This window comes from Protopterus annectens, chromosome 8.part0 (genome assembly GCF_019279795.1).
Source record: "Protopterus annectens isolate FY-2018-M chromosome 8.part0, PAN1.0, whole genome shotgun sequence".
Classification (NCBI taxonomy): Eukaryota; Metazoa; Chordata; order Ceratodontiformes; family Protopteridae; genus Protopterus; species Protopterus annectens.
Genome location: NC_056741.1, coordinates 245,969,802 through 245,988,316, shown reverse-complemented (window position 1 = coordinate 245,988,316; position 18,515 = coordinate 245,969,802). Strand labels below are relative to the sequence as shown.

General features: G+C 45.3%; 1 protein-coding gene across 2 annotated transcripts in view; it reads right to left on the bottom strand.

Annotated features, from left to right (window-relative positions):
* PIAS3 (protein inhibitor of activated STAT 3) overlaps nucleotides 1-18,515 on the bottom strand; it is a 1,163,468-nt gene that overhangs the window by 403,278 nt on the left and 741,675 nt on the right. For both annotated transcript variants that reach the window (XM_044079722.1, XM_044079721.1), the window contains exon 9: nucleotides 2,271-2,431. In XM_044079722.1, the coding sequence (XP_043935657.1) occupies nucleotides 2,271-2,431 (161 nt within the window). The remainder of the gene's footprint in view (nucleotides 1-2,270; nucleotides 2,432-18,515) is intronic.

The window sequence follows — 18,515 nt, the reverse complement described above, 5'->3', positions numbered from 1 at the left end:
CTTGCGAACAGCTTCTGCTTGGCGCCACGGCAAGAAAGACTGGGGAAAATGGCGTCGGCTGATGCCTTTATACCCGAATAACTGCAGCTATGACGTCGGGTGAAGTGCGACACCAGCCGAGGCCAGACCCAGACTTTGGAATCCGGCCGACCGAAGGGCTGCCTGACGACAGGACAACCCATTTGTAAGGACTGCAGATGCATCCTTGAAGGACATCAAGAATTCCCCAGTGTGGGACTTATCTGGGAAAATCGCTGGAACACAGCTAATGACTTGGTGAGCAGATTAATGCCAGAAGGTGGCATTTGGACTGGCAACAGAGAAGTTCTGAGGTTGGTGTGTGCATATGTCGCTTTTATGACCAACGTACAATAGCAGTCTACATGCGATGTACCACACACCCTAAAGTAGTGAAAGACTTTTGTATATTTGCAGACATCGGGTTGCTTACGACGGAGAACTCATTTAAAGAATACTGCAACAGATGAATAGCAGGACATCCTGTGTGACTGAGAACTGCAAGAAGAAATCTGCAATTCATGTGACACACCTGGCTTGTCAATCATTTTTTTACTCAATGTAGCATGTTGTATCTTTAACAGTCCATATTACTGTAACAAAAAGGATGACTCCCTGCAGACTACGTTTTTGTGTATACATTCTCATTATCTTGTCTCAGATTTTACACACAACTAGAAAGCAAAATGCCCAAGGATGCTCCTTTATAAGGATACAACATATATATATATATATATATATATATATATATATATATATATATATATATATACACACACATATATACACACACACACATATATATATGGGTCTACTTGAAAACACAGACACGCCAAACACCGACAAGAACACCGAGACCGGAAGATCGACAACTGAGATGACCAACAGTTTAAAAGCCTGACGCTGAGAACACAGACATGTTAAGGTAAGTGTGCGATAGTGACAAACTTTAGGGTTAGGGGCGGGTTAAGTGAGTTGGGGTTAGGGCACGAGTTAGATGAGTGTGCGATAGTGACTGATCTTAGGGTTAGGGTTTGGGTTAAGGTTAGTGCACAGATAGTTGTGTAGGTAAGCTTTAGTGTAGGTTTGTAAGGTTTTTGGTGTGCTTGTGTTGTGTGTGTGTTTTTCGGAAAAAGTATTTGTTTTGTTTTGTTGATGGTCGGGATTGTGAAGTTTCGTGATTTTAAACTGTCGGTCATCTCAGTTGTCGATCTTCCGGTCTCGGTGTTCAAGTCGCTGGTGTTTTGGCATGTCGGTGTTTTCAAGTAGACCCATATATATATATATATATATATATATATATATATATATATATATATATATAACATTTATGCTGGTAACAATGACATATTCCACAGCCTTCACTTCAAGTTTTTAGCCATCAACACCAACACTACATAAGGATAATTGTCAAGATTTCCCCCTGTATAAAAATCTGCTGAATAACGTGCCCCAGAAGATATTTCATCACACTCCAAATAATACTGTAAAACAAAAAGCAAACAGACAAAAAAAAGCATTCCTCAGGTGTACCAGCCAACTAATCACCCCATTTCCTCATTCTCCGTATTCTTTTTTGATTGACTACACAAATGAGCATTTCTCATGGGTGGACCTTGCTTACCTTGTACAAAAAGGCTACCAAGGGCTACTTACATTTGTCTGTACAGTTCCTAAAGGCATAAGCTCAGGAGACCCAAATAAAAGTCTCTGTTTTAAGTGCTACAAAAGACTCTTACATAACTTATAAGCACAAATGTACCATGGCTCGCTGCACAAATGCATATTTACAGTGCAAACTTCAGGACTGCTGACCACAACAGTCTTAATAAAGCAACTAAAAATGAACCACTTAAAGTACTATATTAAGAAACCAAATTCTACAATGATACTCACAGACAGCTTGAAGGTTTGCTGTACAATGGGCCTTAGCGAAGGTTATGTTTCTCACTTCTGCGAGTGAGGTAACCCCTCAGTAGATCATTACAAACTCCAGAAGGAAATCTGAAACTTGGGCATGCAATTATCAGTTCATCTTATACATTCCTTAACATGAGTGGGCAGATGTTGTGTCATCACCTCTCCCTTCAGCAAGAGCCTCTAATTAAACTTCAGCTATCTGAATTAGTCAGGTGTTTATCCCCTCTGTGCCACAGAACTGGCAATTTCTTTTACGTAACACAAGAACCAGTAAATTACACAAAACCTGCTTAGTTGAGCAAAAAGATGCTAGCAAATTACGTATTCCTTACCCATCAATTATTAAATTTTCGTAAGGTGCTTTTTTATCACAGACTGGACATGTCCAAGTTGGCTTCTTTTCATTCATCTGGAGGTACAGAGCAGCATCAAAGCACTGAAGGTGAGTACAAGTTATTGCTCGACAAGGAACCGTAAGCCTCATTTTACCAAGCTGCAGAAAGAAAAAAGAAAGTACTCTAACATTCTGAAGATGTAAAATTAGCCCACTGTGGGACATAAGACCAAACAGCCTAAGTCTACTTCAAATCTATTACAAGACTGTGTAATATTCCTAAAAAAAACTTCATTTCTTCCACAGATGGCCTCTGTGCAATAAATTTAATTACATATTTCACAGTTTTCCCACCTTAGTGAGTTACATTTGTTTTTCATTCACTGTCTCTCTGTTCAGTGAAATTAACAGTAAATCCAAAGAAGGATGACTCTGAATCACTGACCCCAGCACCTACGACAAGAAGCACATCTGCAGTGAAGTAAATTTTGGGGACAAAAAAATGGGTCCTGAAATAAAACCTACTGTGGATAAAATCACGCTCTAGTATAAATTATTGTACATGTGGGACCACTGTCCTGGATGGCTGTCACCTTAAACTGGCTAAAGCATTCGACACTACAGACCAAGCATAAATAAAGCTATAATTCTTTGGGATCTCAATCGTGGTTGTACATAACCAGTAAAGAGCAAGAGGACTGTTATCCCCACGATTTCCTCTCACCAATGGAGTCCTCTCAAAGCTCTCTCCTAATGCCATTCCTTTTAGACACCTTTTTTCTCAAATGTCAAAAATGACCCGATAGGTGAAGTTCTGCAAACGTTCGCAATATTGTTCACTTTCTTCAGATGCTACGGTTAAACTATGGTACAGTTTGACATGCAAGACAAAATTGTTAAAAGTGGTGGTGTTCTGGTCATTTACATAGTAGCATCACCAAGTACAGTTGTGTACACTTATCATAAATGTAGATGTTCGAATGTATTCACTGCTGCAGTCATCACACTTGGGTTATCTGCCTGCAGGTAGTCCTCAGTCGGCCCGAATACCAGAGTCTTGGGAATTCTGCATTGGATGCTGTTGCTTCTTCCATGACGTCAGGGGTATAAAACATGCAGCCGACAACATTACATCAGTTTTTCTTGCCCCAGATGTCAGGAGCCCCCATAATAGGAAGCAATTACATGGTGTGGAACACCTCCAGTAAAAAGCAAATGCCACAGAAATAAGATATGGCCAAAAAGAGTAAAGGTAGAAAGCATAGAGAAGTCGGGGGCTGGAGGGAGGGTAACCAGGACTGCAACAGGGAATACACTCGAACATCTACATTTATGGTAAGTGTACACAACTGTACTATGTTCTTAGTGTTTCACTGTTGCAGTCAACACACACGGGTTGATTCCCAAAGCTGAGGAAGGGTAGAGGCAATCAAGAAGTGTTAGGGCTGGCTAGCAGGCCTTGTAAGACTGCTGTAGCAAATCCAGCTCTGGATTTAATCCAGCTCTGGATTTAGAAAAGATCGGTAAGTGGTAATGCCTGGTTAAGGTGTGTACTGAACTCAAGGTTGCAGCTTCCAGGATGTCCCTGGTAGGGACACCCCTGAGAAATGCTGTAGAGGTTGAGGCAGCCCTAGTGGTATGGGTTCTGATCCCCTGTCGGTAGGGTTTCCATGGTATTTGTAGCAGAAATGGATGCAGTGTGCTATCCATTTGTAGATGGTTTGCTTTGAAATGGCCTTGCCTTCTGCCCCTGTAGCAAAGCTAACAGCTGGTCAGATATTCTGAAAGGTTTAGTCCTGTCAAGGCAGAATCTAAGCTGTCTGTGCACATCCAAGGAGTGCAGGATCCTTTCCCCTTTATTCTGAGGATTAGGAAAAAAAGCCTGCTAAATGGATGGATTGGTTTAAAGCCACACTGGATACCATCTTGGGCATAAATAATGGGTTAGCCCTGAGGGAAACCCTGTCCGCATGGAAGAAAATGAAAGGTTCCACAGCCATAAGGGCCTGTAACTCCAACACTCTTCTTGCTGAAATGATGGCTGGAAGTAAGGCTGTTTTCCAAGAGAGGAATTTTAACTCTGCTGTAGCAGCAGGCTCAAAAGGGGGGACAGTGAGCTTCTCTAGTACAAAGTTAAGGTTCCAGGGAGGAGTGGGAGCTCTCCTCGGGGGTCTTAATTGTTGACTCCTCTCAGGAACTGTTTGACCAGAGGGTGAGAGAAGAGGGGTGGCTCAGTATTGTAATGAGCTGAGATGAAAGAGGCATGAATCTTTATTGATGAGAATGATAGGCCTTTGTGGAGCAGCTCTGCTAGATAATCTAGGATTTGAGGTACAGTGGGCACGGCTGTGTCCTTTCCCTGAGACTGGCTCCAAGAACAGTATCTTTTCCACTTTTCTGAATAGGATTTCCTAGTACTAGGCCCTCCTGGCCTCAATGATGACATCCAGCACCTGTTTGCTGAGGGCTGCTGGTGATGTTATTCAGGGAATAAGCCAGGCTGCAAGGTTCAGGGTTTGCAGGTGAGGATGCAAAATCTGGCCCTCCTGCTGGGACAACAGAGAGGGGGTCTGATGCAGGTGCCAGGGTGGCACTGTTGTCAGCCTGCGTAAAAGTGGGTACCAGTTCATGTGTGGCCAGTCTGGTGCAATAAGGATTGTCCTTGGCCTGTCCTGTTTGATCTAGTAGTACTTTCGAGAGGAGGGGCAGAGGGGGAAAGGCATAGATTGAGAGGTTTTCCCATGTAAAAGAAAGGCATCCACTTTCCATGCTTGGCTGTGGGGAGTTCTGGTGCAAAATTTGCTCAATTGATGTGGTTTTGGGGGCAAGTAAAGAGGTCCACCTCTGGTGTCCCCCACCTGTGGATAAGAAGCTTTAATGAGTTGGGTTCCAGTTTCCACTCATGTGGGTCCATTAGATTTCTGCTTAAGTCATCAAGTGAATTTTGTTTGCCTGGCAGGAACTGAGCTTGCAGATGCACTTGGTTGCTCAAGGCTGTGTTCCACAGGGCCATGGCTAACTGCAGAGCGGGTAAGAATGAGTTCCCCCCTGCTTGTTTATGTACCACATAACTGTGGTGTTGTCTGTCTTTATCAAGAGTTGTCATGGAAGGATAAGGTATTTGAAGGCTGTCAGTGCATTCCGTACAGCTAAAATTTCTTTTTGATTGATATGCAGGCACATTTGCGCTGGGCTCCATTTGCCTTGAATGCATTTGCCTGCCATGTGACCCCCCTTCCCCATGCATAGTCTGATGAGTCTGTTTTAGGGTTTGGGCAGAGGGGGGTTTGAGTGAAAGGGAGTCCTTGTTGTGGTTGCAGGATAAACTGCACACCAAAGGAACTCTGCCCTTAAGCAAGGAATGACAGGAATCACTGTTTCCAGGTCCTGAGAATGTTGACACCAGAGACTTTTTAAGTACCACTGAAGTTTCCTCATATGCAGTCTTGCATATGGAATTAGAATAATGCACAAAGCCATGAACCCTAGGGCTTGCAGCATTTTTCTTGCAGATAGCTGGGATTGGGTGGCCAGTAGTTAATTTGTCAGATAAACCTGCTTTGCTGGAGTGAGGAATGCCATCTGGGAAGTTGTGTTCAAGCTTGCTCCCAGGAATACAATTTTTTGGTAGGGTGCCAGATGTGATTTCTTTTCGTTGATGGTATAACCCAGGGAAGTTAGGAGTCTCTTTACAAATGTCAGATGCTGAATGTAGCAATTCCTGACTGTCCGTCTGAATCAGGCAATCATCCAAGTATGGGTAAATTTGAATGTTTCACTGCCTGCAGTATGCAATAGCTGGAGCCAGGCACTTTGTGAATACCCTGGACGCAGTATATAAGCCAAAGGGAAGTGCAGAGAAAGTACAGTTTTGTACCTACCATAAATGTAGATGTCCAAACTGGATAGCATCTGCAGTCATAACAACAGGGTTGTCCTGTCGTCAGGCAGCCCTTCGGTCGGCCGGATTCCAAAGTCCGGGTCCGGCTTCGGCTGATGTCGCACTTCACCCGACGTCATCTCTGCTGGTCTTCGGGTATAAAGGCATCAGCCGACGCCATTTTCTTCAGTGTTTCTTGCCCCAGATGCCAGTTGCCCTCTTGGAAGGCTAAATTTTGGGTAAAAATGCCAATGTTTCCCAAAGGATAGAAGGCAAACACAAATAATAAGCATGTATGTACATATATACAAACAAATACACCATAAGAGACTCCCCACCAGCTAGCTATTAGGAGGGTAAATACCCTAGGAGTACCACAGAGGGAAGGAGGGAGGTAATCCTGACTGCAGATGCTATCCAGTTCGGACATCTACATTTATGGTAGGTACAAAACTGTACTATGTCCTTCATGGATGCATCTGCAGTCATAACAACTGGGTAGAATACCATAGCCAACTAGGGAGGAGGAAGAATAGATTATGGTGTGGTTAGGATCCCTTGCAGTACAGCAGTGGCAAACCCTGCTCGGGATCTGGAATACAGAGGTAAATTATAATGCTTGGCAAATGTCCTTGGTTGCCACTCCTCGTAAGAAGGCTGTGGTAGTGGCTGTTGCTCTTGTAGAATGAGGTCGTATGTTCTGTGGAATTGGTTTTCCATGGAAGGAGTAACAGAATCGTATGCAATTTCCTATCCATTTGGAGATTGTCTGTTTGGAAATTGCTTTTCCTTCCCTTCCTGTTGCATAGGCTACAAAAAGCTGGTCAGTTTTTCTGTTACTTTTTGTTCTGTCCAGGTAGTAGCGTAGCTGTCTGTGTACATCCAAGGTATGCAGCATTCTTTCCCTCTGTTTTGTGGGTTGGGAAGAAGGTAGGTAGGTGGATTGCCTGGTTTAGGGACACTCTGGATACCACCTTAAGCATAAATGTAGGATTAGTCCTCATGGACACTCTGTCTTGGTGGAAGATTAGGAAGGGTTGTACTGCCATTAGGGCCTGAAGTTCAGAAACCCTCCTTGCTGAGGTTATTGCCAGTAGGAAAGCAGTTTTCCATGAAAGATGCTGTAGGTCTGCTGTTGCTGCTGGTTCAAAAGGTGCGAGTGTCAACTTTTCTAGCACAAAGTTCAAATCCCAAGCTGGCAGTGGTGGTTTCCTAGGAGGTTTTACATTCTTGATCCCTCTGAGGAACTGCCTGAGTAGAGGATGTGAGAAGACAGGTGGATCAAAGCTGTATTCTGCTGAAATAGCTGATGCATGTATCTTGATGGAGGAATAGGACAGGCCTGTATGTAGTAGCTCTGCCAAGTACTCCAGAATGTTAGCCATATCTATATTGACACATCCTTCCCTCTTTCAGCACTCCAAATGACAAACCTTTTCCATTTCCTGCATAGTTCCTTCTTGTTGAAGGCCTGCGGGCTTCAAGGATAATGTCTTTAACCCTTTGGGAGAGATCTGGAATAGTTGCTGCTATGTGATGTGCCATGCAGTCAGCTGCAACGTTTTAGGTTTGGATACATCATGCGGTAGTTCTTCTGAGTTAACGTCCAAGGCATCAGGGTATTGACCACATTTTGTCCCGAGACATGCTCCTCAGCAATGGGTACCAGTGTTGTCTTGGCCAGTTTGGAGCTATCAGGATTATCCTTGGACGTTCCTCCTTGATTTTTAGTAATACCTTGTGTATCAAGGGAAGAGGTGGGAATGCATATGCTGTCAGGCCTTTCCAGCTGAAGGAGAGCGAATCCACTTTCGATGCAAGTGGATGGAATGTCCTTGTGCAGAATATTTTGAGCTGGTGGTTGAGAGGGGAAGCGAATAGATCTATCTGTGGCATTCCCCATTTCTTTGCGATGGTCTTGAAGATGTCCGGGTGTAGCATCCATTCGTGAGCATCCGAGGTGGTTCTGCTTAACATGTCTGCTAGAGTGTTCTCCTTTCCCGGTACAAACATTGCCTGTAACTGGATGTTGTAGCTGAGTGCCAGGTTCCAAAGGTCCAAAGTCATTCTGCATAGGGGTATGAATGAGTGCCTCCCTGTTTGTTGATGTACCACATGACTGTGGTGTTGTCTGTCCTTATCATCAAATGGCCTTCTTTGAGAAATGGTCTGAATTTTGGATTGCCAGTTTTACTGCCAGCATTTCTTTTAGGTTGATGTGCAGGTGAAGTTGGTCCTGTCCACAATCCTTGCACGCATTTGTCCAGCATGTGAGCCCCCCATCCTAGGTCTGAGGCGTCTGTTGTGATGGTTTAGCTTGCTTGATATTTGTGAAAGGGTAAGCCTGGGTTTGACTGGCATGCTTGAGCCCACCATAGGAACTCCTGTTTTAGGCATGGAATTAGTGGAATTTCTGCTTCTAGGCTGTGCCTGTGTTGGGACCATAAATTCTTTAGGTACCACTGTAGTTTTCTCATATGCAGTCTGGCATGTGGAACCAAGATTATGCATGATGCCATGAAGCCCAAGGCCTGCAGAACTTTTCTTGCTGTTAGCTTGCTGTGGTTTGTTAGTGCCAAGAAGTAAAGAGGAGATCTTTTTGTTTTTCTGCAGTTAGGAATGCCATTTGTTTTACTGTGTCCAATTCCGCCCAAGAATGTCCTTGTTTGGGATGGAATCAGCCTTGATTTTTGCAAATTGACTGTGTATCCCAGTGCTTGTAGCAAGTAAATGACCCTTTGTAAATCTGTTGTCAGCTTGCTGTTGTTGTCCCCTTGTAGCAGGCAGTCGTCCAGGTATGGATAAATTTGGATTCCCTGTAGTCTGCAGTGGCGATTACTGATGCCAGGCATTTTGTGAATACTCTGGGCAGTAGATAAGCCAAAGGGCAATGCTGAGAATTGATAGTGCTCTGATCCTGCAAGAAATCTGAGGTATCTTCTGCAAATTGGTCGAATGGGGACGTGCAGGTATGCCTCCTTGAGATCTAGAGTTACCAGCCAACACTCCTTGCCCAGCATGGGAAGAAGTTGCTGTAGGGTCAGCATCTTAAATTTTGGGACAATGATGTATGTGTTTAAGGTGGACAGATCGAGAATAGGTCTCCAACTTTTTTCCTTTCTTGGAACTAGGAATAGTCTGGAGTAGAATCCTTTGCCTTGTTCTGTTATTGGTACTCTTTCCACAGCTCTCATCTTTGTTAATTGCATTATCTGCTGTAGAGCTTCTGTTTTTTGATTTGGAGGTAGGTTTGGCATTCCTCTTGACTGGTATAGTGTGGAAGTGGAACCGGTAACCTTGGTCTATGGTTTGCAAAATCCACTTGTCTTTTGTGATATAGTGCCAGTTCTTTGAAAATAAGGTTAATTTTCCGCCTAAGGGTGCTGCTATTTGTTCCCTGGTAGGCGGAGTTAGAATCAAGTCACTGTGATTGCCCTGTAGTAGTGGTAGTGGCTGTGCCTGTGGCTCTGTTATTACCTTGCCACTGTCGTCCTCTGTAGGCACCCCCTCTGGATTGATTTCTGCCTCTGGAACGTCTATTCCTGCCCCTTTGGGATCTTGTGGAGTCAGGAAAGGACCAATTTTTGGCAGGCCAGTTCCTGCTGAACCTTGGGGGCTGAACCTGCAAGAAATCTTTAACCGTTTGTACAGATTTTGCCTTTTCTTCCATTTTCTTCATTACCTGCTGGGCAGGTGTACCAAACAAACTGGTCTTATCCATAGGAGCATCTAATAACTTAGCTTTAACATGATCCGGTAAAACTTGTTCCTTCAGCCATGCATGTCTTCTTATCACTGTGCCAGTCATGGCTGATCTAAATGAAGCCTCCAGTGCATCATAGCCACATTTTAAGGAATGGTTACTAACCTGTTGTATGTTATTTACCATTTCTAATAGATTTTTCTTATCTATAGAGTCATCAGAGGATAGCTTTTAGTTAACTGATCAAGCATAAACTCTTGGTATTGTATCATGTGAAACTGACAGTTTAAAGCTCTAGCTGAGAGAGTAGCAGAGGTGTAAACCTTTTTGCCCCATCTGTCTAAAGACCTGGCTTCCCTTTCAGAAGGAATAGGGTTTTTGCTGTTGTTGAGGCTACTGCGTTAGGGCCCTGGGATATAGTTTCGGGTCTGCAAGAGGGGCCTTGTATAGGTGATGATGAGTGTCTGGCACCCTGTAAAATCTATCTGGTTTGGCAGGTGCTGGAGGTAAAGAATCTGGTGCAGTGCAAACATCATTAAATGCATCGTCCACAACCGAGAGGACAGGAGGTATAGCTAAGGGCCTGTGTTGTGGTAGGTGCAGAAAAGTCCTAAGTCTTTTTCTGGAGTCTGAAAAATCCTGTTCCTGCCATTGGAATGTTCTCTCATGGCATGTAAGGTTTCCCCAAAGGAGAATTCTTCTGGTGGGGAAGCAGCTGGAATGGATTCTTCAGCATCTGAGTCCTCAAAATTGGAGAAAGGAGCCTCTGGCTGGTCTGTAATATCTGAGTCTTCCGTGAGAATCATCAGAGGACACAGGCTCAGGGGCTCTGCTCTAGGTCTCTTTTCTGGGGCTGAGAGGCCCTGTCTGGGTGAGATTGAGATCTCCTAATTAAGGATATTAAATCTTCTGCCAGAGTAAGCATTTGTGAACTAGAAGTGGGCCTGGTTGAGGGGGGTTTAACAGGCACTGACTTAGTAGATTTGGCTGCTTTAGCCCTGGCAAAGGCCTTAATAGACATGGCTGCAGGAGGCCTAGCAGCACCACGTGCTGGGGTAGAGACATCCAAAGGGATGGTGTCTGATAAGTCACTAGTAACCACTGTAGTAGGTAAAATTTCTGAGGCCGATTCATGTAAGGTAACCGGAACCTCAGTAGTAGTCATTGATTCGGCTGTACTCTGATCAGTTTTCTCGGTTTCGCCCGAAACCGAGACACTCGCGGTTTGCTTAACCATGGTTTCGGCCGAAACCGCGGACCGCGAGTGTCGGTCTTTTTCTTTGCGTTTTTTAATAATTTGGGTAGTCGGAGGATCCGACGGCATAATGTACGCAAATTCAAAACTGTTCAGCAAACTCCGACCGACGTCTAAGCGTTCGTCGGTTGAAAGAAGCACAGGCCGAACAGGCTGCTACGTCGTGGTCTGGGCCTAAACAAGGCAAACAGTAAGAGTGGAAATCTTTATGAGGTATTTGTTTCCCACAAGTTAAACAGTTATTGACTTTTTCTGACATCGGCTGAGGCAAGAAAGAGTCCCCAACGGGGTACTTAGCTTTTAGAAGTCTTCGAAGGAGTATTCGGTAGTAGTAATCTCTGGATCTGACCGACCGGCACTTGCGAACAGCTTCTGCTTCGGGCGCCACGCGGCAAGAAAGACTGGGGAAAATGGCGTCGGCTGATGCCTTTATACCCGAAGACCAGCAGAGATGACGTCGGGTGAAGTGCGACATCAGCCGAAGCCGGACCCGGACTTTGGAATCCGGCCGACCGAAGGGCTGCCTGACGACAGGACAACCCTGTTGTTATGACTGCAGATGCATCCGTGAAGGACATCTGGTAGTGCATAGAGCCTGCCCTGAAATGTAGATATTTCCTGCAAGATTCCCTTATGGGAATGTGCAGATAAGCTTCTTTTAAGTCTAGGGTTACCAGCCAGGAGTCCTTGGCTAGCATAGGAAGCAGCTGTTGGAGTGTAAGCATTTTGAACTTTGGTACCACCAGGAAGGTGTTGAGAATTGACAGATCCAGAATAGGGCGCCAAGAGTTCTCTTTTCTGGGCACCAAAAACAGTCTGGAGTAGAAACCCTGCCCCCTTTACTCTGTTGGAACAGGGTGAATAACCCTGATACTGAGAAAAGAAAGTACTTGCTTTTGGGCCTCTGTCCACTGGTTTGGAGGAAGATCTGGCAATCTGCTTGGGGTTGGCAGTGAGTGGAAGTAGAATCTGTATCCCTGGGATACAATGTTTAAGACCTATTGGTCCTGGGTAATGTATTCAGAGTTTTTTGCATGCCGGGCAAGTTTTCCTCCTAGGGATGCAGGTACTTGGGCATGGCTGGGAAGGATGAAGGACAAGTCATTGTGAACTTTTTCCATAAGAGGGAGGCTTACCACTCCCTGTTTTTGAGGTGGGAGCACTCCATTGTTTAGATCTGTTCATACCCCGAGACTGTAGTCTTTGTGGTCTGCTGCCCCTGGGTTTGGACTGAGAAGGCCTGGGAGGGAGTGGAAAAGACCAGTTTTTTGGACGCCAACACCTACTGAATCTAGGAGGCTGTACCTGTAAGAAATCTAACAGTTTGCATAGATTTAGCTTTTTCCTCCATCTTTTTAAGAACTTTTTCTGCTTTTGTGCCAAACAAATATTCTTGGTTTAATGGAGCATCTAGAAATTTTGCTTTGACATGGTCTGGCAGGATTTGCTGCTTCAGACAAGCATGCCTTCTCAGAACAGACCCAGTGACAGCAGCCCTGCAAGATGCTTCTAAGGCATCAAAACCACACTGCAAAGTATGTTTACCAGCTTGGTCTGCAGAGTGCATTTGTTGTTGTGTCTTTCGGCTTTTCCCGGTTAAGGGTCGCCACAGCGGAACTCCGGTCCGCTAATGATTGGCAGTAGATTTTTACATGCCGAGTTGCCGGCCCTGACGCACAACCTTCAACGAAGGTACGCCCATTCACGCATGTCTCCACACAGAAGACGCTCTAGCTGAGAATTGAAAATACAGTTTTGTACCTACCATAAATGTAGATGTCCAATAGATATGCAACTGCAGTCCTGACATATGGGTTGTCCTGCCTCAGGCAGCCCCTCGGTCGGCCGGATTCCAAAGTCCGGGTCCGGCGTCGGCTGATGTCGCCTCTTCCCCGACGTCAGAGCGGCTGGGGTATAAAAGCATCAGCCGACGCCATCTTCTTCAGTCTTTCTTGCCCCAGATGCAGGTGCCCTCCAAGGAAGGCTAAATTTAGAGAATGCATAAAATTCCAGACATGCACAATAGTAATAAACAGATACACCATAAAAGCTATCCCCAGCTAAGTTGGAAAAGAGGTAGTGGACCCAAAATGGTAAATTACAGAGGAGTAGGAGGGAGGGTAAACCTGACTGCAGTTGCATATCTATCGGACATCTACATTTATGGTAGGTACAAAACTGTACAATGTCCTTCAAGAATGCAACTGCAGTCCTGACATATGGGTTGAATACCATAGCCAAGCTGGGGGTGGTAGGATCTAAGAAAAAGATGGTGTAGCTAAAAATGCCCTGCAGGACTGCTGAAGCAAAGCCTGCTCGGGATCTGGAGTATAAAGGCAGGTTGTAGTGTTTAGAAAATGTATGCACGGAGCTCCATGTAGCAGCTTCTAGAATGTCCGTTGTAGACACCCCTCTTAGAAAGGCTGTGGATGTGGCTATAGCTCTGGTGGAGTATGGCCTGATATTGGCTGGCACACCTTTTCCATGGAAAGAGTAACAGAATCTGATGCAGTGTCCAATCCATTTTGAAATTGTTTGTTTGGAAATTGTCTTTCCTTGCACTCCAGCAGCGTAAGCTACAAATAGTTGGTCAGACTTTCTGTTGGCCTTTGTTCTGTCCAAGTAGTAGCATAATTGTCTGTGCATGTCCAAAGTGTGCAGCAGCTTTTCTCCTTTATTTTGAGGATTGGGAAAGAAAGTAGGCAGGTGAATTGCTTGTTTTAGAGACACCCTGGATATCACTTTTGGCATGAATGAAGGATTGGTTCTTAAAGAAACTCTGTCCTGATGAAAAATGAGGAATGGAGGTACTGCCATGAGGGCCTGTATCTCCGAGACTCTTCTTGCTGAGGTAACTGCCAACAGGAAAACTGTTTTCCAGGAGAGAAATTGCATTTCTGAAGATGCTGCTGGCTCAAAAGGAGGAAGAGTTAATTTTTCCAAGACGAAGTTGAGGTCCCATGCTGGCACTGGTGGTTTCCTGGGAGGTTTGATATTCTTTATCCCTCTTAGAAACTGTCTTAGCAAAGGATGTGAAAACACAGGTGGATCACAGTTGTATTTTGCTGAGATTGCTGAAGCGTGTATTTTTATGGAAGAATATGAAAGGCCACTATGAAGCATTTCTGCCAAGTATTCTAGTATCTGTTGCATGCTTATTACTGATACATCCTGACCCTTGTTGGCATTCCAGGTGATGAATCTCTTCCATTTGGCTGAATAAGTTTTTCTGGTGGAAGGTCTGCATGCTTCCAGTAAGATCTCTTGAACTTTTTTGGAGAGAGAGGTATGGGTAGAAGTCATGGAACCCTCCAAGCTGTCAGCTGCAATGTTTGCAGGTTGGGATGAACAGTCCTGTAATTGTGCTGAGTTAGAAGCAGAGGCCATTGAAGCAGGGGCCACGGCTTGGTGCGAGATATGCTCCTTAGTAATGGATACCAGTGCTGCCTTGGCCAGTCTGGAGCTATCAAAATACCTTTCGGTTGCTCTGCTTTGATCTTCAGTAACACCTTGGTCATTAATGGTAGAGGTGGGAATGCATAGATTTGTCAGAGAATTCCAGCTGAAGGAGAGAGCATCCATTCTCCAGGCTTGAGGATGGTGTGTCCTCGAACAGAACTTCTTCAGATGATGACTGAGGTGAGAGGCAAAGAGATCTATGTCCGGCCTTCCCCATGCATGAGTTATTTGTGAAAAAATGTCTGGATGCAGCATCCATTCGTGCGGGTCCAAAATGTTTCTGCTTAGACTGCCCGCCAGAACATTGTCCTTGCCTGGAACAAACTGGGATTGCAACTGTAAGTTCAGTTTCAGGGCCTTTTCCCAAAGAGTCTTTGTTAGTCTGCAGAGGGGGTGAGAATGAGTGCCTCTCTGTTTGTTTATGTACCACATGACAGTGGTGTTGTCTGTCTTTATTAGCAGATGACCTTGCTGAAGAAATTTTCCGAAGGCCTCGATTGCATGAATCACTGCCAACATCTCTTTTTGATTTATGTGCAGATGCATATCCTGGGGAGCCCATTGCCCTTGCATGCATCTGCCCTCCATGTGCGCCCCCCATCCATGATCTGAGGCGTCTGTTGTAATGGTTTGACTTGCTTGAGGTTTGTTGAAAGACATGCCTTTGTTTAATTGACTTGCTTGTGCCCACCACAAAAATTCCTTTTGAAGACATGGAATGAGTGTTATAATTTCTTCTAAGTTGTGGCTGTGTTGAGACCATAAACCTTTTAGGTACCATTGTAGTTTTCTCATGTGTAGTCTTGCCAGTGGAATCAGAAGAATGCAAGATGCCATGAAACCCAGGGCCTGCAGGATTTTCCTTGCAGTCATCTGGGTGAGCTTTGCTAGGCTTTTGAAGTAATCTGGTAATTGTTCTTGTTTTTCTTCTGTGAGGAAAGCCATTTGTGAGTTTGTGTCCAGTTTGGCTCCTAGAAAAATTATTTGTTGGGATGGCAGTAGTCTTGATTTTTGAATGTTGACTGTGTATCCCAAAGCCTGTAGTAAGTGTATGACATAGTCCAAGTTTCTTATCAAGGCTTGCTTGCTGTCTGCTTGTATAAGGCAGTCGTCCAGGTAAGGGTATATTTGTATCCCCTGGAGTCTGCAATGTGCAATTACTGATGCCAGGCATTTCGTGAATACTCTGGGCACAGTAGATAAGCCAAACGGCAATGCTGAGAATTGATAATGCTCTGACCCTGCAAGAAATCTGAGGTATCTTCTGCAACTGTGTCTGACTGGGACATGCAGCTATGCCTCCTTAAGGTCCAGAGTAACCAGCCAAGACCCCTTGCCCAGCATGGGAAGAAGTTGCTGTAACGTCAGCATTTTGAATTTTGGCACAATGAGAAAAGTGTTTAGAGCGGACAAGTCCAGTATAGGTCTCCATTGCTTTTCTTTTCTTGGAACAAGGAACAGTCTTGAGTAGAATCCCTGGCCTTGTTCCTGAGGAGGAACCTTTTCTATTGCTTTGATCTGTAACAGGTTTGAAACTTGTATGAGTGCCTCTGCCCTTTGATTTTGTGGCAGGTTTGGCATGCCTTGTCTTGTTGGTAAGGTATGGAAGTGGAACCTGTAACCTTTGTCTATTATGTCCAGAATACATTTGTCCTTTGTTAAAACATGCCAATTCTTTGAAAATAAGGATAATTTTCCGCCTAAAGGTGCTTCTCTTTGAGACTTGGTCGGCGGTGTCAAAGCCAAGTCATTGTGATTGTCCCTGTGGAGCAGTAGAAGTCCCTGCGCCACTTCTCTGATTAGTTGGTTGCCATTGGCGGCCCCTGTAGGAGCCTCGGTATTGCCCTCTACCTCGAGCACGCCTGTTTTTTCCATTTTGGAACTTGTCAGTGTCTGGAAAGGACCAATTCTTTAAAGGCCAATTCCTGCTGAACCTCGGTGGCTGAACCTGGAGGAAATCTTTGACTGTTTGTACTGATTTAGCCTTTTCCTCAATAGATTTCAACACATCCTGTGCATTAGCACCAAATAGCTTCTGTTTTTCCAGAGGTGCATCTAGGAGCTTTACTTTAACATGATCTGGCAATGCCTGTTCTTTCAACCAAGCATGTCTACATGACGCCCCTGTCATAGCTGCCCTACATGAAGCTTCCAATGCATCATAACCACACTGAAGAAAATGACTGCTAACCTGCTGAGTATTATGAACCAAATCCTGCAAGGCCTTTCTATCTAAAGGCTCAGGAGAGGCTAACTTTTCTGCAAATCATCCATCAAGAAATCCTGATACTGAAACATATGAAAAGACAGTTAAGTGCCCTCATGGCAAGGGTGGTTGAGGTATAAACTTTTTTGCCCCATCTCTCCAAGGACCTAGATTCCCTGTCTGCGGGCAAAGGGTTTTTGGCCGTGGAGGTGGCCACTCCTTTGGGTCCCTGAGAAATAGTTTCTAGATCCACAGAGTGGGCCTTAAAGAGATGCTTATGAGTTTCAGGAACCCTGTAATATCTGTCTGGCTTGACAGGAGCAGGAGGGAGAGAATCAGGGGAAGCACTGGAGTCTGAGTACACATCATCCAATACATCTAACACTGGTGGAATAGCTAAAGGCCTGTGCTGGGGTAACTTAAGGAAAGTACGTAGCCTTTTCCTGGAGTCAGAGAAATCCTGGCCCTGCCACTGAAATGCTCTCTTATGGAGTGGAGAATTTCCCCGAAAGAAATATCCTCTGGAGGAGAGGCAGAGGGAATGGATTCATCAGCATCAGAATCCTCGTAGGCCTGGAAGGATTCTTCCTGGGAATCTGAATGGTCTGAGTCCCCAGAGGCTTCATCTGAGGAAAGGGTATCTGTCTGCTCAACCCTAGGCCTTTAATCTGCAGGCACCTGAGAACCTCTGTCTGGATGTGCCTGAGAACCTCTGATTAAAGAAATTAGATCTGCAGCTAAAGTCATGATCTGTTTATCAGAAGTGGAACCCTGGGAAAAGGCTTTAGGAAGGTGAGGCTTAGCCTGGCTGGCAGCCTTAGCACGTGTGTAGGCCTTGATGGACATAGAGACCGGAGGCCTAGCTGCCCCACGTGCTGGAGTAACTTTATCCACTGGTATGGTGTCAGGTAAATCCTGGGCTTCGTTTCAGTAGGAAAATCAACAACCGGCACCGGGGTAACCTCCAGGACTGAAGTGTGCGGTAAAGCGGTGTCGTCGGTCTGGAGCGGTTGAATTACCGCCTCTGAAGAGACCGATGCACTCGCGGTAGGCTTTGGCGTGGCGTCTGTGGAAGTCGCGGGCCGAGAATGTCGGTCCCGGTCCTTCCGGTTTTTGGAAATATGTGTTGTCGGTTGTTCCGACAGCATGATATAGGAGAAATCTTCCCCAAAAAAGTCTTCAGCAAATTCTGCCCGGCGCCTGAGTGCGCGCTTATTGAAGCAAGCACAGGCAGCACAGGCCGAGACGTCATGGTCTGGGCCCAGGCAGGGAAGGCAGTAAGAATGGAAGTCCTTATGAGGTATTTGTTTACCACAAGACAAACAGTTATTAACTTTTGCAGTTTTATCTGACATCGGCTGAGGCAAGAAAAGGTTCCCCAACGGGGTACTTAGCTTTTTGATGACTTCGGTAACTGAAAAAACACAGGAGCTGGCCGACCGGCACTTGCGAACTGTTTCTGCTTCGGGCACTGCGCGGCAAGAAAGACTGAAGAAGATGGCGTCGGCTGATGCTTTTATACCCCAGCCGCTCTGACGTCGGGGAAGAGGCGACATCAGCCGACGCCGGACCCAGACTTTGGAATCCGGCCGACCGAGGGGCTGCCTGAGGCAGGACAACCCATATGTCAGGACTGCAGTTGCATTCTTGAAGGACATCAGGACAACATCTTACTATGAGGCGACAACGCTACCGCAGCACCACCACCGCAGTTGGTCTGCAGAGTGCATTAACTCCTGT